General features: G+C 36.8%; 1 protein-coding gene across 1 annotated transcript in view; it reads left to right on the top strand.

The window, feature by feature from the left end:
• The window catches only part of LOC140156068 (solute carrier family 22 member 3-like), a 69,755-nt gene extending 57,476 nt beyond the window's left edge, over window positions 1-12,279 (top strand). Inside the window, exons 7-10 of the mRNA XM_072179185.1 lie at window positions 2,561-2,649; window positions 3,307-3,427; window positions 6,133-6,205; window positions 10,674-12,279. Coding sequence (XP_072035286.1) covers window positions 2,561-2,649; window positions 3,307-3,427; window positions 6,133-6,205; window positions 10,674-10,868 — 478 coding nt within the window. The 3' untranslated portion in view covers window positions 10,869-12,279. The remainder of the gene's footprint in view (window positions 1-2,560; window positions 2,650-3,306; window positions 3,428-6,132; window positions 6,206-10,673) is intronic.
• The last annotated feature ends 11,921 nt before the right edge of the window (window positions 12,280-24,200 follow it).

The following is a 24,200-nucleotide window of genomic DNA, read 5'->3' as shown; positions in this document are numbered from 1 at the left end:
ACAAACACGCAATCGTACAGTATTGCCACTCAAGTGTCCCTTTCATGCGAGAAATTGATTATTTACACTCGTCGAGAGTACTCGAGCAACCATGGGCATCCTAGTATTACGTAACAAACCGAAAGATGTAGTTTAAGTCTAGACAATAGGCGGATTAGCGGCCATTTTGTCTTCTACATGATTTTATTCACGTGTCCTTATACTTTAGTACACAAGTATATAAGTTAACAGGTTTACAATTTTAAAATTATATTTTGTGTATACAATATATTCTGTAGTAAATCGATCAAATGACGGTGATTGTTCAGGTATTATATGCTTGATAGAATTAAATTGTCTGACCAGCTAGTATTCTCCTCCGCTATCATTGTGATTCCAGTCACTCCACGTACCGTGTTGCGAAGGTGGAGGAGACTAAAGCTGTATTAACGGAAACGGAAGGGGTTAAAAATGATGTAGTTTAAGTCGAACAATAGCGTGACGTAGTTTCCGGCATTGTTCCTACACTGCAAAAAAGTTGGTCAAATCTTTCTACCTATTTGGTTGGGCAAACTCTTTTACTTATTTGTTGGTCACGGCTTGCCCAATAATAGTTAAATCTAAATTCTTATTGGGCAACCTCTCATTTTGACCATTTATCTATCTTTATTTTACTACGAGAGGAGTAAAGTTGGTTAAGTTTTTGGCCACGTAATTTATATACGACTGTTGTGCAAAATAAATCACATCAGTTGGGCAACTTTGTAGTAAATTGCGTGAAATACAAGTTGTTGGGCAAAAAGATGTAAAATGTTGAGCAAAGTTTTCGATCATGCGCACTGTTGTCTTTTCATTGAACAACAGTTGGTCAACATACGCGCGGTTCGGTTCTGGAAAGCACATTTTCGATCTTATCGTAAAATGGCGGATGACATGGGTGCTGGCAGAGTGGGGGCTGGCACAGCTAATTGACACCTTTAAAGGTGAGTTTTCTCTAAATTGATTATAAATACATATATTATGACACGGTGTTACTTGCCTCATTTAATTCTGACCACTGTGTATGAAAAAATACTGAGAAATTTAGTGAAGTTGTTTTACGACATGTACGAGTCAGACACTCGTGATATGCACGCATAGCCATGCATGCATGATGGCAGTGAGCAGTTAATAAGCTTACGTATCAGTTTTTTATTAATCAATCAAGTATTTGAAAATAGCTTCACCAAATTTCTCAGTATTTTTTCATACACAGTGGTCAGAATGAAATGAGGCAAGTAACACCGTGTAATATTGTATGTATTTATAATTAATTTAGAGAAAACTCACCTCACAATTGAAAAATATTTGCCCAACTAATTTGGCAAATATTTTGCTTAATAATTAAGCAAAAAATAAACCAACATATGAACCAATAATGTGTAAAATGCCCAACAGTTTAATGAAATTTTGTCCAACAATTGGTACAATCAACTATTTGCCCAACAGTTTTATTAAATATTGCCCAACATTTAGTGAAAAATATTTACCCAACTATGTTGGTCAAATATTTTGCTTAACAGTTATGCAAAAATAAACCAACATATGAACCAATATCGTGTAAAAATGCCCAACAGTTTGTTCAAATTTTGAACAATAATTGGTAAAACAAATTGCCCAACTGTGTTGGGTAAATATTTTGCCCAATATTTGAGCAAGTTTTTGTAAACCAACTGTTGGTCATAATTTTTGTATAACTCTTGTTGGTCAAATTTTGACCAACTGTTTCATGTGTTGTATATAGACCAAACTGTTGGTCATTTTTTTGACCAACATTATTTGCAGTGTATGCACTTTCACCCTCCTGACTCGAGACCCACTCAAGTAATAGCATTGAGTGATCCATAATGCGTGACGAAAATCGATAGTGCTGTCATGAAATGTTTTCTGTGGATAACAGATCTGCAGCTATTCAGTTTCAGTTTATATTTATTTGTACATATAGGCCCTTTCAATTCAATCATTTCACGAAGTTTCATTATCATCATTATGTTATCATCATTTCATGACTTTAAAATAATACAACGAATGTTTGGACTCGTTTTTTAACTGTTTTGCATGCCTGTTTAGATCGTAATTACAGGTAATTATTCCTGATGTTTGGTTTATTTTATTTATTTAATACATGCCTGGTAAATAAAACAAGAGGAATAACGCATAATAAACATGATAGCTACTATAAAAAACCAACTTGAAACTTGCGGGTTTCTCTCAAAATTATTTCGGATTCCAAGTTTCGGGTTTCTTTTCGGTTTTCTGATAAACTTGTCAGACATGTTTGGACGCCATGCTAAAGGTACTGACTGATTGACCCCTTATATGAGACAGAAAAATAAAGCAAAATTAGACGACATTCATGCAAGACACAAAAACGGGCCCCATGAGTAAATAATACGATGCATCAAACATTCATTCATATTAATTATGAGGCCTCAAAATAGTAAATTTTAATTAAAAGCAATACTATTTCAGAAAGAGTGTTATACCAATCACGAATCAGATTCGGTCTTTATTTATCATGCTTTACTGATGTATATTGCAGTTTTGGTGGTCGTAAACTTACAACTGCTCTGTCACTTCTTGTTGCTGGTATTGCGTGTGTCTTTACAGCTTGGATACCAAACACAACTGGTAAGCTTCGGCCAAAAAAATGTTTTTATTAATGTGGTTTAGTTAAATTCTCTGATGACACACTGGTTGACAGAGAGTCCCAACTATTAATTTGTAAAACATTTCAATTATGCATGTAAAATCTATATGAAGATGGTGGAAATAGGTCATTAAAGGAGGGGAAGGTTAATAAATAGCAATATAAGAGATACGCAGTCTTAACATACTTCATACATGGAGAACTCATTTTCTTCTCCCCAGTGATTTTATCATTTGAAACAACTGGTAAAGAAAAAACAAGATAAAGAAAAAAAACTAAATTAATCATAACGTTTTGTACATGTATGGGATGTTGAAAGTGCAACTTTTTCTGAAAGCATCAATATTGAAAATGTGATTATTTTTGACCAAAGAAATTAGAGAGTACAAAAACGGTTCCTCTATTCACAGATTGGTTATTTTTTCAAACCAATAAATTGCATGTCAAGTTATGCAAAGAAATGATTTGAAATTTTAGGGGAGTACATTTAAACCTGTATAATGCCAAAAATTAACTTTGAAAATGTTAAAAGATCGTACTTTATTTAACTAAATGACCATGATCAAACCTGGGGAAAAGCGCCAAAACAAAATGAGCTGTTGATATCTATATGTATTTTTATGTCTTGTGTATTTCAGCTTATGGTACTGATCTGACAAAAGCAATAACAACATTTGCAATGATTGGCAAATTTGGTATTTCTTACACATGGGGAGGTATCGTTGTCTATACACCTGAAGTGTTCCCCACCGGTGTACGGTAAATATTATGATTTTCCTGTTGTCGATTAAATAAAAATACATAGAACCTAAGTTTGATTACGGGTATGCTAGATGAAAGATACATCAGAAAATAACCACATTGTCAAAAACAAGAAGTCAATAGAATTGGACTGATGGCATAAGTAAAGACCTGATGGAAGTATAATACTTTAAAATGATAATTAATTAGAAAGAAAGAACAGTTTACTAACCCAAAGTGTTACAATTAAACAAGACAACAAATCCCGCCCGGCATACAACCCAACTTGAAAAAAAAAGCCAGGGAATATGTTGGCATTAGATTCGATACACTCAAACAGATATTACGCAAATACAGATGTACAGCAGATCATAACTGATGCTTAATCGTTTCCCCAGTATAATACAAGACAGAAGGTAATGGGCTACGCATCCTGCACAAGAACATATATAAACATAACGGGGAACGATTGCTCGCTACAAAAGGACTGGACATGGATGTATTTAATAAGAACGAAAGAGCAGTTTACCAAGTGTTACAATTAAACAAGACAAATCCCGCCCGGCATACAACCCAACTTGAAAAAGGCAAGGGAATGTGTAGGGTATGGGATTCAAATTCACGCCCTTCCGGTCACTAGACCATGTAGATGGACGCCTTATCTCACCAACAGCTCTTAAACGGTAGTTCAAACTTGGTCGAGCTATACAATACACACAAACAGATATTACGCAAATACACAAGTACAGCAGATCATAACTGATGCTTAATCGTTTCCCCAGTATAATACAAGACAGATGGTAATGGGCTACGCATCCTGCACAAGAACATATAAACACAATGGGGAACGATTGCTCGCTACAAGAGGAAACTGGATATAATTGATAAGAACGTAAGAGCAAGGTCCCAGGTTCAAATCCTGGATGGTCAGTGAAATTTTTTCACTGGCTGTCATTTATGTATGTGGAGACTTGTTTTAAAAAAACCTTTCTCAAACGTAAGAGCAGTTTACCAAGTGTTACAATTAAACAAGACAACAAATTAACACAAATCCCGCCCAGCATACAACCCAACTTGAAAAAAGGCAAGGGAATGTGCCGGGTATGGGATTCGAACCCACGACCTTCCAATCACTAGACGGACGCCTTATTCATTAGGCCACCAGCTCCCACTTATAAACGGTGGTTAAAACTGATATGTTATACGCTGTTTAAAAGTTTTAACAGCGCTGAATTGAACAGCATAAATGCTTAAAATATTGTTTAAGAATTTTAAACCAGTTGTTTAATTATTTTAAATCAACTGGCTGTTCAGTTCACCCGTCAATCAGCGCCATTTGAACTGTTCATTATGCAGTCATGTCTACAGCCGAATTCACCACGACCTTTGCAGGACTTAAACCCCATTAAACCAAGATAAACCTCATTGAAAACAGCTTAACTATGTTAAATCAGGGATGTGTCTCATAGCACTGGTTAAATTCATAAACATATGTTTCTGATTTACCTGTGCGATATTTCAATGTGCTGTGATGAAATAGGTATTATAATTTCAGTTGGATGCACCATTACAAAGCAAACGCACAGTAACAATACTGAGCGTGGCATTTGTTTCCGAAATGAGAACAATAGTCTGCTTATTGTTATCCAGCCATGTTGATGGTACAACTCATGTCAAACATGTCACAGTTATTGTGATCGTATCACACAAGTAAATGAGAAACATGTGATTTTGGACTTAACACGGTTTGGAAAAAGTTTTTCCATTTTTTAGCTCCCTATCGGGCAGTCAGAACTCCATATTTGGTAGGGCTCGACAACAATCTTCCCAAAATCGCATTTTAATCATTTTTAGATGACCACAGAGGGAAAGAATTGAAGTTTATTTACAGCTTCTATGGCGAAAATTGATCAAACCGATCACACGATGGTGCTCGTTCGAAGTTGGAGCTATCGCGAGTCAGCTGTTGAGCACAATTTGCCATTGAAATTACACGTCCAACTGTTATGAAATTTTGGAAGACTCTCTTCGGGAAAACAGCTCGACAACAGCTTTCCCGTGACATTGTCTACTTCAAAAGTAGTATGTTAAGGGGTACTACACCCCTCGATAAATTTGTGTCTATTTTTGCATTTTTCTCAAAAACTAATAACAAAGCGGTAACAAAAGTTATGTATATTATAGGGGCAAGGAATCGAATTACTACACTGGAATTTCAGTGACCCAAGGCAAGCGGTTTGTTATTTATGATAAGAAATAAGGTACCGCTAGGATGTACCTCGTTTCCTATCATATATACTGAACCGCTTGTCTTGAGTCATTGAAATTTCAGTGTAGTAATTGGATTCCTTGCCCCAATAATATACATAACTTTTGTTACCAGTGTGTTATTATTTTTGAGAAAAATGCAAAATGTTCACAAATTTACCACATGGGTGTAGTACCCCCTTAAGGATGAAAAGTATATTTCACATGTGAGCTTCTATGGTTATTATTGGGTGAAGGGTTTTCCCACCAGCCCACTAACTAGCCCATTGCCTATACATACAGTACAGTACAGTGAGTGAGCTAGAGGTCAATCATCAATTGGAGCGCTGTGTGTGCACTGAATAGGAAAAACCAAAAACGGACAGTAACTGCATAATGTAAACAGCGTTTTAACAGTGAGGGCGGTCTTACAGCCTCAATAATGCTCGAACTTAAAATATCTATTTCTTCATCAGTTCTGCAGCAAACGGACTTTTGTCAGGCTTGTCTCGGGTTGGTGCAATGGCCGCGCCTTTCATTGTTCGTTTGGTAAGTATCGAGGGTCGGTCAGTATGTAATGAGAGTTGAATTGTTACCCCATATGGATTATTGTCATAGAATTTCGTTATGATCACAATAAAAAATACTGTACCTTTCTTTATCTTTTAAACAACACATGTAATACAATCAATACTCTATATGGACACTGCCAAATCACGCAAAAAGGCGGCCCTATTAAATTGCAGCAAAGGTACATGGTGCATATGGCTAGTTTTGGGCATTAAACTTGGGTGGAAATGAGACGTCTTTGAATATGAACTTCAACAACTTAAGGGAAGCTAGTACTTAGTACAATGATAACTAATGCAAATCAACAAAAACCTGCGCATACATATACAGTAAGCCAAAAAATTAAGGTACCAGTTGTGTTCACCCCTGTATATCCTATATATATATATAAAGAGAAATATGTCAAACTTAAAACAAGCCGTACTGTACTCTTTAGCTCTGATTTAAGACCTCATTTGTTGAAATTGGTTGAAAATTAAAGAAACGGTGGTCTAAAACCTAATAAAGAAACGAAATCAAAAGTTGCACTTTTGTGTTCTAATCTGACTAGTCTCAGGTTCTAATCAATGAAAGCACGATGCTAATTTTAACGTGTTAATCAATGGAAGCACGGCGCTGGTTCCCTAGTTCGTGAACGCATTGTTTGCAAATCAACAGGGCACGCAATGTAGCAAACTGCAACTTTTACATTGGCATCTTCCTTGGGTTTTTGGATCGTCATATCTTTATTTCTTGAACAATTTCAACAAACGAGGTCTTAAATTCGAGCTAAAAGATGCAGCTATTGGCTGCTGGTTCCAATTATGACATATCTGTCTTTGTTTAGGATACGCAAGGGGTGAACATAACTGGTACCTTAATGTTTTGGCTTACTGTAGTACAGGGCGCTATCGGGAGATTTTTGAGTTAGCATCTAGTTTTGCTACTTTACTGGAACCAATGTTTTTTGGCATCCTTACACCTCAAATGATAAAACTGAGAGTAACAATTTGAGATACATTACAACATGATGGGACTATTTTTAAGTTTTGGTCCACTGTGACCTTCGACCCCTCGTGTGAGTCACAGGGGCATAGAAAAATGGAACCAATCAAATTTGCATCATTTCATGATTAAAGATGCCAAAAAACATTGTTTCCACTAATGTAGCAACAGCAATCCCAAACCTAATAATTATATAGTGCCCTGTACTACTAGTGGGATGGCCGATACAACATGCTGGAAATGTATGAAAATTGCAAATTTCATGTAAATAGGGCTTAAAATATTTCAAAATGCTATGTAAATAGAAATTTAATAATTCATGTGTAAATGTAATAACAGTACAATAACACAACAGTTATATTTTAATCACGGATTCAAGTATTTTCTAGGGAAACTTCCGTTTTAATGTTCGGGGATTAGTCAACAGAACTGGCAAAGAAAAATAAATTTCCACGTTTGCTATTATTGGCAATAAGAAAAGCCTTATTTTTGTCAAAAGTGACGCATATTTGTGACGTGTCATGTCAAAAGCAGACACTTTTGGGCAGGATCGTAAATGGAGAAATAGCCCAAAATCTGCCTGGGGTGAATTTTTCACAATATGAGTTTGTTGCGAATTTGTGATATTATTGATGTTAAAAATATTGTCTGATAGTTTCAGACCAGAATATAACTGGCATCTTGTATTTTTTGAGACACGTTTCAAGGTAAATCCTACTCTCAACATTGTCAATAATATTTTTAAAGGCCGATATCTCAATTTCCAATTTTTATAATACCATAACTTACGATCTCAATATCTTCGCTTAGGAATGTCCTATTTCACTGGGGAAACAGCGTTGTGGAGCGAAATATCTCTATATTTAAGATATGTAAAAACCTCAAAATTGATAACCTGCCCAAAAGTGTCTGCTTTTGACATGACACGTCACATTTCACCACACTTTCTATATAAACAACTAAAATATTTCCAGTACGACAAAGATGACTTATGAGCTGAAAGTTTGTGCTCTACTACTATTCCAAAAGGCAGCACTCTCCATACTTTAATACAGAGAAAATCTAAAATATACAACAATACCTCATTTCAGCCTCTTATTTCTTTTAACAAAAACGACTAATTTTCAGCCAGTGACTATAGACCACTGATATTATGCTAATGCTGTTACGTAATGAAGTGTATGATATAATTATTTTACATGTCTTGTTTGAAAGACAAAGGTACAGTGTGTATGTAGAAATAGAGAAATGACACGAAAATAATCCATATGGCGTTCCAAGTCAACTCTAATTTCATACTGACCGACCCTCGTAAAGGGAGTTGTTTTGGCCTGTTGTTGACTATTGATATGAGTATGATAAACAGATCAATTTCTTTAAATTTAATTTTCTCATCTTTATAACATTTGCATAAAAATTTAATTCAAATAGGCTACTTAATAATGGTAGTGATATTTTGGTCAGAATAAGATGGATTTTTAAAACTATAGTACTTTCTTATATTTTTCTGATGTTTTTTAGAAACACTGAATGCCAAATTCAAGCATTTTTTTTTGGCTAACCAAAGGTCCAATATTTATTAAATAAGGTGTCATATGAAAGATTCTTAAATAAAAAAAAGTCTCTCGTCGGTCTTTTTAATCAAGTGTCTCTGTTTGATGTTAAAGATGTTTTCAAATTTCCCTAAAATCAAAAATTCAAAAATAGTATTTTTCAACAAAAGGGGATTTTTATCCAAAAAAATCTGGCGAGAGAATTTTTTTAACACCATAAAATTTGAAAGACATAAAAATAACTAGAGGCAAATGGTGGTCATAGACCACAAACCTAGCTGGGGCATGTTGGTGTTGTGGAGGTATCTGACCCCTGCAAAATGTTCCAAAAATGTTCCCCTGTCATGAGGCTTGTTGTCACCGAGTTTTGAGTCCGGTACTCCTCACAGATGTCCAGAAAATGCAATTCTAAGATTTGACCCAGATGACCTTTGACCAGACCCCTGCAAGATGTTCCATAATTCACCCCTGGTCATGAGTTGTCACCGAGTTTGAGCCCTGTACCTCTTACAGATGTCCAGATAACGCAATTCTAAGATTTGGCCCCAGAATGATGTCTTTTGAGCTGACCCGTGCAAAATGTTCCAATATGTTCCACAGGTCATGAGGTTGTCACCGAGATTGAGCCCCGTACCCCTTACAGATGTCCAGATATTGAAATTCGAAGATTTGACCCCAGCTGACCTTTGACCTGCCCCCCTGCAAAATGTTCCAACATGTTCCCCTGGTCATGAGGTTGTCGCCGAGATTGAGCCCCGTACCCTTACAGATGTCCAGATATTGAAATTCGAAGATTTGACCCCAGCTGACCTTTGACCTGATCCATGCAAAATATTCCAAAATGTTACTCTTCTCATCAAGTTTATTGTCACTGAGTTTGATAAAAAAAAATTCGGGAAAAAAAAAATTTCGGAAAAAAAAAAATTTGAAAAAAAAAATTTCGGAAAAAAAAAAATTTGAAAAAAAATTTCGGAAAAAAAAATTAGGAAAAAAAAAAAATTTTCGGAAAAAAAAAAATTTCGGAAAAAAATTTCAAAAAAAAAATTTCGGAAAAAAAAAAAATTCGGGAAACAAAAAAATTTCGGAAAAAAAAAAATTTCACAAAAAAAAAATTTTCGGAAAAAAAATTTCAAAACAAAAATTTTGGAAAAAACAAAAATTTCGGAAAAAAAAGAACAAAAAATTTCTATTTCCCTTCATTCTCTTCAAAAAATCCCAATTTCCCTTAATTCTCTTCAATTTCCCTTAACTTCCCTCAATTTCCCCTCATTTTCCCAAATTTCGGGACGAAACTCTTTTCCAGTATGGGGCCGGTATAGGCCCTCCCCCTCACCAAGTATCATAGCCATGCGACAAACAATGTAGACGTAACAGCATTTTTTAGCGTTTGTTACTAACGGACTAACGGACGGACGGACGGACTAACAGACGGAGAGACATGGTGACTCATTAATAGAGCTGCTACCCGCAGCTAACACCCGCAGCTAAAAACAATGATTCAAAAAGGCCAAACCATATCTTCACAAGTCAAATAATTCTTACATAGCATCAAGTCAGGGTTTCACAGTGGTTTGTTTCCAGCGGAAGAACCCGAACGATTACAATACCTAGCTGGGGGTGTAAACCCCCCAGCTAGGTAAAAAACATGTGCAATTTCACTTTGTTGCCAGCGGAAGAAAACGGGAAGATTACAGTGGTTTGTTGCCAGCGGAAGAACCCGAACGATTACAATACCTAGCTGGGGGGTGTAAACCCCCCCAGCTAGGTAAAGAAAAACTGGTTGCTATGGTATAGACATATGACATAATAGCTATTTTTTGGGAGTATGATGTATCCGTACTTGGAAGCCAGTATCACTAGTATTTATATAGCTTTATCGTCATTTATGTTTTTGGGTGTGTTTTTTTCAGAATGACGTCAGTCCATACTTGCCACTTAACATATTCGGTATCATTGCAATTGTAGCAGGTGGCCTGACGTTTTTGCTACCCGAAACCAGAAACGTGCCTTTACCGGAGACTCTTGAAGATGGCGAAATGATGGGCAAAATCTTGGTCCCGCCATCCAGGGATCAGAAAGCTAAAAATCTAATGATAAAATTATGAAAATATTGATACCAAATACGCATTTTAAGGGGACAATCGATTTTGTTAATTTATGTTTTTACGAATCATTAATACGGAGATAGTCGGGAAGTCACTAAACGTGGGTTTCTCGACAGGCAGCTTAGTAAGCATCAGGAGCCTGGCTTAGGCGACCTTTATGCTACTAAGCCTAGCCCGCTCTCGAAGCCTAAGTTTTCACTCTAACCAGATTTCTTGAACGTTAAATTAATTTAGTATTAATTTTGCAGTCTTGCAGGCTTAACGCCTGACAACCGCATCCCTTTGTAGAAGCTAGTTTATTACATATTATGATGTTTAGAGGTAGAGAGTTTGCGAAATGCTGTTCAAAAGCGATATGTCTATCTGTTTAACAACAGTCTGCTGTTAAAGCCTTTTTAAGGGTGAGTTTCTCGACAGTCGGCTTCGTATTATATTAAGCCTTGGGCTAAAGGAAACCTTGAGGCTACTAAGGCTAGCCGAAACCCAATTCTTCACTCAATTCAGATTTTTTAACGTAAATTCCTCCTATTGCCTATAGTATAACGATCGTATTACCCCAATTTTTTGATGAAGAGGGTGATGAGACTGGTAATTTAGGTACTGGTCAGTGTGCGTTGGTTTGCGGTAGACCACAAGCTTGACTGAACCGTCTTCTCTCCTCACAATCAATGTATCCAGAAAAGGTAGAGTTCCTTGCATTTCTTCCTCAAACGTAAACTTGATGGATCAAGAATTGTCAACCCAATTGTTGGGTCACTCAGCTTGCTGAACATCACGTAACGAAGCCACGATTTCGGTCTACAATCGAGTGGAGCCGTAGCAATCGCCTGTTGTTCCAACGCTTCACTATATATGTAAGCCGCTATTGGCAACGCATGTTAGACGACATCACATTCAATCTACATCCAACTACCTATAGAAACAATTAGCTTGTAGGAAGGGACGCGGCTGTCAAGCGTTTAGTCTACTTGGCTACTATAGTACTAAGGCTATGGTCGAATTTACGTTCAAGAATACGGATTCTAGGAGGCTTAGTAGCCTCAAGGTCGCCTTATATACGGCTATAGGCTAGGGCTTACTAAGCCGCCCCAGAAGGGAAGGGCTGTAAACATACAGAAAAGAAAACCTGCGATTTCCTGCGAAATCGTTATGCCGGTCTTACACCCTCGAGGATAGACAAGCCCCCGGACACGCCAACTGCAAAGCCGCCTTCGAAAAACCCACCCTAAAAGACTTTTGTTCGGCCTCGGTGTATTTTTGTGTTTATGCATGCATATTCGAAAGTATATATATTTTCGTTATAATTTTATATGTTTCTATATTCGTATGTTTTCAAATATATGTAGTTATTTTTCTTTTTGTTTTGTTTTTATATTCGATATATCCTGATACCTCATGACCAAAGGTTGAAATAAATTGATATCAAACTGAAACGTCTTGATTCATCCCCCATTTCTTTCGTCTACTTATGATTTGCGCAATTATCGTCAGCTGTAAATGGTTATGATGTCGGCAGATATCAAAACATACCACAATGGTAAAGCCTCGCCACGTCAATGGGTCACAAATGTCATCATTCCTCTACCAAAGAAAGGTGACCTCTCTCTCATGACAAACTACCGTGGTATTTCGCTTATGTCCATTGCCGCAAAAGTGTACAACAAGATCCTTCTAAACAGGATCCGACCTCACATTGATCCTTTACTGAGAAGCAACCAGGCTGGCTTTAGATCAGGTCGAAGCTGTGCTCAGCAAATACACATTTTGAGGAGGATCATGGAAGGCTTCAAGGAGTACCAACTTCCCTTGACAGTCACTTTTGTGGACTTCAAAAAGCCTTTGACTCCATCAACAGGTCCGTCATGTTCTCAGTGCTGCGGCATTATGGAATACCAAAGGTTGTGGTCAATGCCATCCAGGTGCTCTACAAGGACTCCAATAGTGCCGTTATGGTAGATGGAAGTATCTCAGAGCCTTTCCAAGTAACAACTGGAGTGCTTCAGGGTGATGTGTTGGCACCATTCCTGTTCATTATCCTGGTAGACTACCACCTGAAGACATCAACTTCTGGAATTGATGCTGGAATTGTTACCTACCCACGTTGGTCAAGCAGGTATCCTGCTAGGATGCTGAATGACCTGGATTTTGCTGATGATATTGCCCTGTTGGAATCTTCTATAGCCCGGGCCCAGTCACAGCTTACTAGGACTGCAACAGCAGCAGCAGATCTAGGCCTTGTCATCAGCGCACCTAAGACAGAATATATCACTGCAAACTGTAACGCCCAGCCAGCACTTGAAGTCTATGGTAGTACCATCAACCATGTCACAGACTTCAAGTACTTGGGTTCCAAGATGGGCTCTAGTGTTGGAGACCTAAAAAGAAGAAAAGCACTAGCCTGGGCCGCTTTCTGGAAACTGGAACACCTTTGGAGAAGCCCATTCCTGCCAATCGGAACAAAAATCAAGCTGTTTAAGACAACTTGTGTCACTATCCTTCTGTACGGGTGCGAGTCATGGGTAATCACCAAGGACATGGAAAACAAGATCAATGCCTTTGCAACATCTTGCTACAGAGTCATGTTAAACATCAAGCGTGTGGATCGGATCCCAAATGAAACCATCTATAATCTGACCAACACCACTCCACTGGTTGCCAGAGTCAAGATTCATCAACTCAAATTTCTCGGCCATATACTGCGTCTTGAAGATGACGAGCCTGTGAAAGAATATGCCCTTTATATTCCACCACATGGGAAGAGGAAACCGGGATGCTGCAGCCAAACAAAACTGTTTCGCTTGCCCAAGATCGCAACAGTTGGAGAAAGCTTGTAGTCGCCTGTCCCGCAGCCGACTGATGATGATGAAAGCCTCTGTTTGTCTTGTCAAATTTGACCAAAAAGTCATATTTGAATAGTTTGTCTTGTCAGAGAGGGACTTAATAGAATCTTGTCAAAATGAAATGGGTAATCTTATCAAATAATGAGTTGGACTAGTTTTTGGGTAGTTCGTCTTGTCAAATGACCAACAAAAGTCATATTTGAATAGTTTGTCTTGTCAGATGGGGACTTAACAAAAATCTTATCAAAATGAAATGGGTATTCTTATCAAATATTTGGAGATCTTGTCAATTTGAATAGTTACTTATTAAAATAAAACAGAAACTATTCATTTTGATAAGATTGTCGGATTTTGCAACATTACCTAGAAACGGAATCAAGACTATATGGGACAGTCTAGATTTTACATGGAGAGTAATACCCGGACATCATGGACTTTGGGATGAGGGCCAGTGGTAAAAATGATTACAATCAAGTTTGTTTGTTTTTTTGGTCGGAGAAGAGCAGGTATGGCATCTATTATATTTGTTCATACTGCATACTGTAAAAATTTCAGAAAAATAGAAAGGCCTTTTATAGCGCTCTCAACGGTCGCGCTCTCCATAGAACTCCATGTACTATGTAAACACCAGTTATAGAAAAACGGCCCTAAAATAAAAATGCCTCTTTACACAGCCGTGACATACGGCTGTGTCTTTTTTCTTACAGGATCTTCTTCTTTCTTTACACAGCCGTGACGTTAGTCACGGCTGTGTCTTTTTTCTTACAGGATCTTCTTACAGGATCTTCTTTACACAGCCGCGACGTTAGTCACGGCTGTGTCTTTTTTCTTACAGGATCTTCTTCTTTACTAACGTCACGGCTGTGTCTTTTTTCTTACAGGATCTTCTTCTTTCTTTCTTTTTTTCTTTCTTCTGCCGACCATTACATTTGCTCTAGCATTTACATGCATTCATCGATTTTGACCTAACTTGGTCACTATCTTCACTGACCAGGCCCCTACATGTCACATGAATTTCGTGGGGTCAAAGGTCACGTAGGGGTCACAGGGGTCAAAAACGTGATTTCAACTCAAAATGCTACTTTTCCCACAAATTTCGTAGGACAGTAACGCCACTTGCACACATGCATTGTTATTACCCAGTGTCTATAAATCATACACGGATTTGAGGTCAAAGGTCATTAAGGGGTCACTTCCTGTAAAAAACCAAATTCCTTCAAAAAATTTTATTAGCTAAGAAAAACATAGGAGAATGACGGTATGTGTACATATGAATTATGTTTACCTTATGTATATATGGTATTTTTTGTTTGAGGTCAAAGGTCATTAAGGGGTCAGTTCCGGTATAAAACGAAAAACCTTCAACATTTTTTATTTGCTAAGAAAACATAGGACAGTAACGGTATGTTCACACATGAATTGTGGTTACCCAATTCATATGTGGTATTTTTTATTTGGGGTCAAATGTCATTAAGGGGTCACTTCCGGTCTGAGACGAAAAACCTTTTTATTTGGGGTAAAAGGTCATTAAGGGTTCACTTCCGGTATAAAACGAAATACCTTCAAAATGCTACTTCTCCCACAAATTACATAGGACGGTGAAGCAACTTGCACACATGCATTGCTATTACCCAGTGGCTATGAATCATACACAGATTTGAGGTCAAAGGTCATTAAGGGGTCACTTCCGGTATAAAACCAAATTCCTTCAAAAAATTTTATAAGCTAAGAAAAACATAGGCGAGTGACGGTATGTGCACACATAAATTATGTTTACCTTATGTATATATGGTATTTTTTGTTTGAGGTCAAAGGTCATTAAGGGGTCACTTCCGGTATAAAACGAAAAACCTTCAACATTTTTTATTTGCTAAGAAAAACATAGGACAGTAACGGTATGTTCACACATGAATTGTGGTTACCCAATTCATATGTGGTATTTTTTATTTGGGGTCAAATGTCATTAAGGGGTCACTTCCGGTCTGAGACGAAAAACCTTCAAAATTCCTCTTCTGCCACAAGTAACATAGCAAAGTGGTGCCACGTGCACCCATGCATTGACATTAGCCAATGTCTATGGGCGTTTTCATATATTTTGGGGTCAAAGGTCATATAGGGGTTATAACACGGCTGTGTTCGTGGGTTAGACCACAGCTAAGTCTAGTTACACAGCCCTGACGTTAGTCACGGCTGTGTCTTTTTTCTTACAGGTTCTTCTTTCTTTCTTTCTTTCTTTCTTCTGTCGACCATTACATTTGCTCTAGCACTCACATGCTTACATCGATTTGACCTAACTTGGTCACAATGATCATTGCCCGTGCCCCTACATGTCACATGAAACTTGTGGGGTCAAAGGTCACGCAGGGGTCACAGGGGTCAAAAACGTGATTTCATCTCAAAATGCTACTTCTCCCACAAATTTCGCAGGACAGTAACGCAACTTGCACACATGCATTGTTATCACCCAGTGTCTATAAATCATACACAGATTTGAGGTCAAAGGTCATTAATGGGTCAATTCCGGTATAAAACCAAATTCCTTCAAAAAATTTTATTAGCTAAGAAATACATAGGAGAGTGACGGTATGTGCACATATGAATTATGTTAACTTAATGTATATGTGGTATTTTTTGGTTTGAGGTCAAAGGTTATTAAGGGGTCACTTCCGGTATAAAACGAAATACCTTCAAAATGCTACTTCTCCCACAAGTTACATAGGACGGTGACGCAACTTGCACACATGCATTGCTATTACCCAGTGTCTATGAATCATACACAGATTTGAGGTCAAAGGTCATTAAGGGGTCACTTCCGGTATAAAACCAAATTCCTTCAAAAAAAATTATTAGCTAAGAAAAACATAGGAGATTGACGGTATTTACACACATGAATTATGCTTACCTAATGTATATGTGGTATTTTTTATTTGGGGTCAAAGGTCATTAAGGGGTCACTTCCGGTCCAAGACGAAAAACATTCAAAATGTCACTTCTGTCACAAATACATGGCAGAATGATACTATGTCCACACATGCATTGACATAAGGCAATGTCTGTGGGGTTTACGTAGATTTTGGGGTCAAAGGTCATTAAGGGGTTAAAACACGGCTGTGTTTGTGGCCTTAGACCACAGCTAAGTCTAGTTACACAGCCGTGACGTTAGTCACGGCTGTGTCTTTTTTCTTACAGGATCTTCTTCTTTCTTCTTTCTTTCTTCTTCTGCCGACCATTACATTTGCTCTAGCATTTACATGCATTCATCGATTTTGACCTAACTTGGTCACTATCATCACTGACCAGGCCCCTACAGGTTACATGATTTTCGTGGGGTCAAACGTCACGTAGTGGTCACAGGGGTCAAAAACGTGATTTCAGCTCAAAATGCTACTTCTCCCACAAATTACGTAGAACAGTAACGCCACTTGCACACATGCATTGTTATTACCCCGTGTCTATAAATCATACACAGATTTGAGGTCAAAGGTCATTAAGGGCTCACTTCCGGTATAAAACCAATTTCCTTCAAAAAATTTTATTAGCTAAGAAAAGCATAGGAGAGTAACGGTATGTACACAGGTGAATTATGTTTTCCTAATGTATATGTGGTATTTTTTTATTTGGGGTCAAAGGTCATTAAGGGGTCACTTCCGGTATAAAACTAAATACCTTCAAAATGCTACTTCTACCACAAATTACATAGGACGGTGACGCAACTTGCACATGGGCAATTCCACGGTAACTCGTGCTACACTTTTGGGTGTCCTTTTGCATACTTTGTGCTCCAGCTTTTAAATTGATTTGATTGGAATCTGTATTTTTTGTATTTTAATACCCAACATTCAAGGGTAGATCCTCATAGTATTGCTAATTCAGGATATCAACTTTTGTATGTATGGGACAGCTGTAAAATCGGTAACTCGTGCTACGAGCAGAGGACATGCTTAAAAATCACTCATTTTTATTTTGATGGTGTGCTAAAACAAAAAACACTAAAGCCTTATTGATTATATGATAAGTAATTGCTATGATAAGGTTTGTTTTGGTATACCTTAAAAAGTTGTGCCCCTCATAGTTTTACATTGACTGGCAAAAAACATGGTAACTCGTGCTACGGTAACTCGTGCTACAGTTTGTCCGGCCATATATAAAATGGTATTGTTCATCTAAATGTCAATTTTTTTTTGATAACAATTCCTCAACAAGTAGTGTAATGGTCAAATAACTCAATCTATGTACAAATAACCCCCCAAATAACCCATCTATGTACAAATAACACTATTCAGTGTATGTACCAGCATACAATGTACCACACACATTACATACAAACATCCCAGCCTTACATACGCCTTGCTTGATCCTGTTTGGATATTTTATTCTAGGGCTTAAATTTAAACAGTTAAATTGAACAGTTAACAATTGATAAAACTTTTACTTCCATGTTATTTGACTCTAAATTCCCTCACAAAACTTGTAATGTTCATGGTTATTTGCTCTGTAAGTTTTTAAAAAATTGCTTTCTGAGTTAAAGAATGTTTGGTCATCTTTTGGTTGAGACCATTTCCTGCTTGGTGCAAATACTCTACAGTTTGCCCGATTTCAATCACTTCACTAAGCTGGAAAATGAGCCTCATTACACTCAACAACAAACCAATTTCAATACAAATCTCAGAACTATACAAATCTCAGTATCAACAATGTCACTGTGGCTGTTAATCTCAGGATTTCCAGTATCTATTTTGTTTGTTTTATTTCTTCTTTTGCCTCGGTTACTCATTCAGTGGATGTTTAAGGTATCCTCTGTTCTTCCATGAGGCCCATATTAATTGATTGGTTCTTAGGCTAGATCCTAGGGGGTGGAGGGCTAAAAATTTTGGTTGCATCATTTTGACCATAGTACTTATTGATAGTGGGATATATGCTAAATAGCATGTTTTTTTTAGAGAGACTGTACAATATAAAGTCTTTGAGCTTAAAAAAAAAGGACTTTATTGGTGTGTGCAAAAATTTGGTATTAATAAATTTACACTATTTTGGCACATGATCGGGGTGGAAACTGGCTCCTTGAATCTGATCTCTCTCTATCTTTGCCTTCCATATTTTTACTTCAATTTTCCTACGACAGGAGGTCACTTTTCTCTTTAATTTTTGGCCCCCACACATGTGTGGTTGCCTGGTTTGTTTCTTTCTTTCTTTGTTTGGCTGTCCGGGCGGAAGCAAATTCATTAATCCACTGTACAGCTCCAACACAATATAACTACAAACTTGGTACCGGTATGGTGATAGAATAATGGTGGCTTGATGTGCTGTGTAGTTTTGTGTTTTATGTTATTTGCATATTTATGAATATTAATGAGCTTATTTACAAATTTTGCCTACATTTTCATTAATCCACTTTGCAGCATTATAAACACAATAACCAATCAACTTCAAACTTGGTTTGGTTGGATATGGTGGCCTGATGTGCTGTATAATTTTGTGTCATGTTATTTGCATATTTATTAATATTAATGAGCTTATTTGCATATTGCATATTATTTTTTATTTACAAACCTTTGTTATTTACACACTTGTGTGTGTGTGGGGTGTGTGTGTGTGTGTGTATGGGCACCTTAATTACGAACTGCATAATTCTAGTTTGTCATGGGGCAGGCTGCCCCCTTCCCCCCCCCCAACATTTTGAAAATATATAAAAAAAATGCATCTTTCGGTAACTCGTGCTATGCCATATTTAGTGCTATGAAAACACAATGAAAGAAAAAAATTAGTTACCAATACCATGGTCACATATAAATGCATATTCATGTAGTTGGGAGATCCTCTATTGCTGCCAAGTGGTAGATTTTGCATTACCTTTGCTGGTACAGGGGGAAGTGGGCTATGGTGACTCGTGCTACATCGGTAACTCGTGCTACTGGTAACTCGTGCTACAGTTTTTAATGGGTCATTATTATGTGATGGATAGTGTTTTGTATATTAATTTCTTATTTTTACTCAAGGCACTACTAGTAGAAGGAAAATAATAAGTGGCATCAATTACATTGCCAATATTTTGAAAATACATAAAAAAATGCATCTTTCGGTAACTCGTGCTACGCCATATTTAGTGCTATGAAAACGCAACGAAAGAAATAAATTAGTGGGGGATTATTTAAAATGTGTTGGATGTTTCTTGAAGACCATATTTCAGAGATATAAAATGTATCAAATTTAAAAGAAAAGTGCCCATGTTTAATAAAATAGGCCCACTTGGAAAATATCTAAGTTGAACAGGAGTTTTTCACTTAAAATACACTCTCCAAAGAAACTTTAAAAAAACCCAAAATGTTAGAAAAATGCCGAAAAAAGTTTATAACTTGAACCTTACATCTGTTTGGAATAATATAAAAGTTAAAAGAAATATATATTGGCAATTTCATTTTTTTGAGTCATGTCCACTTTTGCTTGGAATTGCCCACATATGCATTGCTATTACCCAGTGTCTATGAATCATACACAGATTTGAGGTCACTAGGTCATTAAGGGGTCACTTCCGGTATAAAACCAAATTGCTTCAAAAAATGTTATAAGCTAAGAAAAACATAGGAGAGTGACGGTATGTGCACAAAAGAATTATGTTTACCTAATGTATATATGGTATTTTTTTGCTTGAGGTCAAAGGTCATTAAGGGGTCACTTCCGGTATAAAACCAAATTCCTTCAAAAAATTTATTAGCTAAGAAAAACATAGGAGAGTGACGGTATGTGCACACATAAATTATGTTTACCTAATGTATATGTGGTATTTATATTTGGGGTCAAAGGTCATTAAGGGACCACTTCCGGTCCAAGACAAAAAACATTCAAAATGTCCCTTCTGTCACAAATAACATGGCAGACTGATACTCTGTGCACACATGCATTGACATAAGGCAATGCCTGTGGGGGTTTCGTAGATTTTGGGGTCAAAGGTCAGTAAGGGGTCACAACACGGCTGTGTTCGTGGTCTTAGACCACAGCTAAGTCTAGTTCTTTTTGTCCATGTACATTCTACATCCGGAATATAATGTAAGGTGTCTCGATTATATAACAACTAGATAAGTGTAAAGCGCAACAAAAGAAATCAAGACACACAAACAATACAAAGTAAAAAAACCGTCTTTTATCATTTTCTATACAATAAAATGTATGCATTTGAAATGTATTACATAAAAATACAGATCAGGCGGCGAGTGGCATGATGGTCGGGAAGAGCCGGCAAAACCGCTCGGCCGTATGGCATTTTCCATAAACTCGGTTAGTTTTGTGGGGTTCATTATCGAACCCCAACGGTTTTAGCTTGTATTTATATTATTTATTAACATAGGCCTATTGTTTGTGATATTTCAAGCGTTTTAAAATTTCAAAATAATCCCATTCAATTACACGGGTTGACGATGGGAATTTACTGAATTTAGAGAATGCACGGCACATACCACCTGATACAGATATAAACTTACTTCCTGAGTACAAATGTAATTAAACTGATTAGTTCAAAATGATTTTGAGAAGTAATTTGTTTGGAATAGTTTCATTCATCATTCACTGTTATAAAAGGTCAGGTAGCTGTAAATTTTCACTGTGCAAAGTATCTTAGCTTCTAAATATAGAACTGCCGTGATTAAAACGTGATAGAAGAATCATAAAACTAATCAAAATCATCCAATATCTTCATTATAAAGTTGTAAAAATGCCACTTATCATGTTATACAGGAAGAGAGACTTGCATTGCATTGTCTTATTGATTGACAGAGCAAACAAAAAATTCTTCACGTGTAGATACATGTTAATTGCACGAAGAAAATTTCGAAGTCGCTGTTCCTGCGATGTAGTTTTTTTCTTTATTGTATCGATTGAAATAAGGTTTCTTTGATATAATAATAATATAATATAATAATAATAGTGATCAATACTGATCATAATACACACAATTTCTGTTAACTTTACCAAATGATAGAGTTCACGTATGAATTCTAGACACTTCAAAAGATCATGCAACGAAACACACGATTGAAGGTTACCGTAAGGTGCACACAATTAATTTATTTATCAAATTCGAATAATTATTTTCCAATGCAAAGTTAATACTTCATTCAGTGCGAATAATACTTCATTCAGTGCGACATTAAATAATTAATCCAATACTAGCTTTATGGTTTATCTAAGTCAAAATAATTTATCCATCACATGCACATTGTCCCAGAGAATAATTTTACAAAATGAGTTATTTAGTGGACACTTTGTACACTATTATTGCGTACAATTATAGTTGCAAAGAGCTTAGAGTTGAAGGCCCAATCGAAGCAGTTCTCGCGCCCTATTTTCAAGGTGGATATCAAGTAAAGTTCATCCTAAGGTGCATTAGTCCTAAGAGCTCCTAAGGGTCGCTATAGTCGAAAATAAAAGGGGGTCGGTAGTCCAAAAGGTTCGCTGGTACCCTAACCGTAACCTACAAACGTACCAATAACCAACCCTAAACCTACACTAACCCTACTTTTCAGACTAACAAACCCCTTTTCAGGATTAGCGAACCTTATTTTCGGACTCGCAAACCTTGGGACTATCAGTCCCCTAAATTCAAAAGGTTCTACCTCCATCATCACATCTCTGTTATCTCACGTGCCACGATTATACTCGGAAATCTAAGCTCAAGAGTTATTAAAAGTTATTTGATGAAAATGTAATTTTTGGCTCTTTAGATATGTTAGTAACGCGAATACAGATAATGGTACGTCGGAAACGGTTAACAACTGAAGTCGGAAGTTGAGTAAAATACAAAAACTGTACTACTTCTTAGATTTTAACTTATGAACGCGCCAATTAATACGACTTTAACCAACAAGTGCTCACCCGATCGAAGTCAGCAACCTATGGAAAAGGGTAGAAAAGGGTAAATAAGTAAAATGAAGGCTATTCTATGGAAAAGGGTAAATATGAAGGCTATTCGAACATGTATCGGTTTTGCTGTGCAAAAGATACAATATCCAGTAAAACTGTCTATCTGCAAGCATTAGATATTTAGATATTTATAAAATTATTTGAACAAAAATAAAGCAATTTAATAATTTTCAGAAATAAATCTGTAATGATTTCCCCATAGATGTGATGGCCAACCTTTTTACCATTTCCGAGGTACAAAATATATATTCACTTTAACCAACACATCTTAACAACCAAAAACCACATTTTAATCAAAAAATTTTGATTTGTAGCCAAGAACAGAAGTAGACGAGGAAAAAACGAAGATAAAGATTGGTTGAAAGCAATCACTAATGTAAGCGTAACCTTTGCTATGCATGTTCCCGGATTGACACACATACATTATCTCCTATTGTAAATAGATCAAAATTACGTTCAAACAATTAGTCCTATTAAAATCTTGTAATCAGCAAAAAGCTGTTCATAAAAATACCTTCAAAGTATGTAATGTGCCTTAATTGCATAATTGATGATGGGTTATACTGTGAATTCAAACACGATAAGAAGGTAATAGGATCACGCCAATTTGATTAATGACAGGTTGAACGGACATGTTTAAATAAAAAGGATGTATTATCTTAAGTTTGATGAACCTTAAGCTTACACATTGTAAGTGGCATTGGAAAGGATAAATTCATGGAACAAACACCTTCCTCTATCCTATACTGATTGCATACTGGGTACCACCAACCCACACTACCCTGAGTTCCGTACTTGAGCCAATTTCGCCCCAGATGCTCATGCCTCTGAATCATGACAAACGTTTTGAATTAGCCTTCTGTTGCTGTAATTGTACGCACATCTGATATCCCTCTGTGTGTGCTCCGTTCCCGGCTCCGTTCCATCCAACGAAGGACTTACTCATGTGGAATACGTTTGTGCTTCATACACCCAAATGGCTTAAACTAATAGTAGACCCATACTTTGCGCCCGGACTTTGCGCTCAATTTAGTAATTCAAATATTAACCCACCACCTTACCCAGGGGTAAGTAAGGCACACAAAGTACATTCATGAAAGCCACTATCAAAGTTAACCATACAAATAGGGTAGGGTGAAGGTCTCTACATAGCGTACAGTAAAATCAAAGATCCTATTTAAAAAAAAATCATTATTTTTGTTTTGCTATTGAGGGCTCGATCACCCACATTTACACAGTATTTTTATAGGACCTGAGACCACATCAGACACACCAAAATTGCATTCTTAATACCAGGATTGGGAATATCCTTCTGATATCAAATAATTTAGATTTTTTTGAAATTCGCGATATAATACAAATTTTATGGCATATTATTACAAATTGACAGTTTTGCTATTTAGCAATCCTCGAATTAACCTAAGTAAACTTTATAAATCGAATGCTATGTACTTACAGTGTATGTAGCTGGGATGAAAAGCGGACCATTATATGAAAAGTTTGACCTTTCGTATTGAAGACATACATGAAGTTTCCCAAAGAATAAACATTTTTAGGTTTTTTTATGACACTTCATTAC

This window comes from Amphiura filiformis, chromosome 6 (genome assembly GCF_039555335.1).
Source record: "Amphiura filiformis chromosome 6, Afil_fr2py, whole genome shotgun sequence".
Lineage (NCBI taxonomy): Eukaryota > Metazoa > Echinodermata > Ophiuroidea > Amphilepidida > Amphiuridae > Amphiura > Amphiura filiformis.
This window is presented reverse-complemented; position numbering and strand designations above follow the sequence as displayed.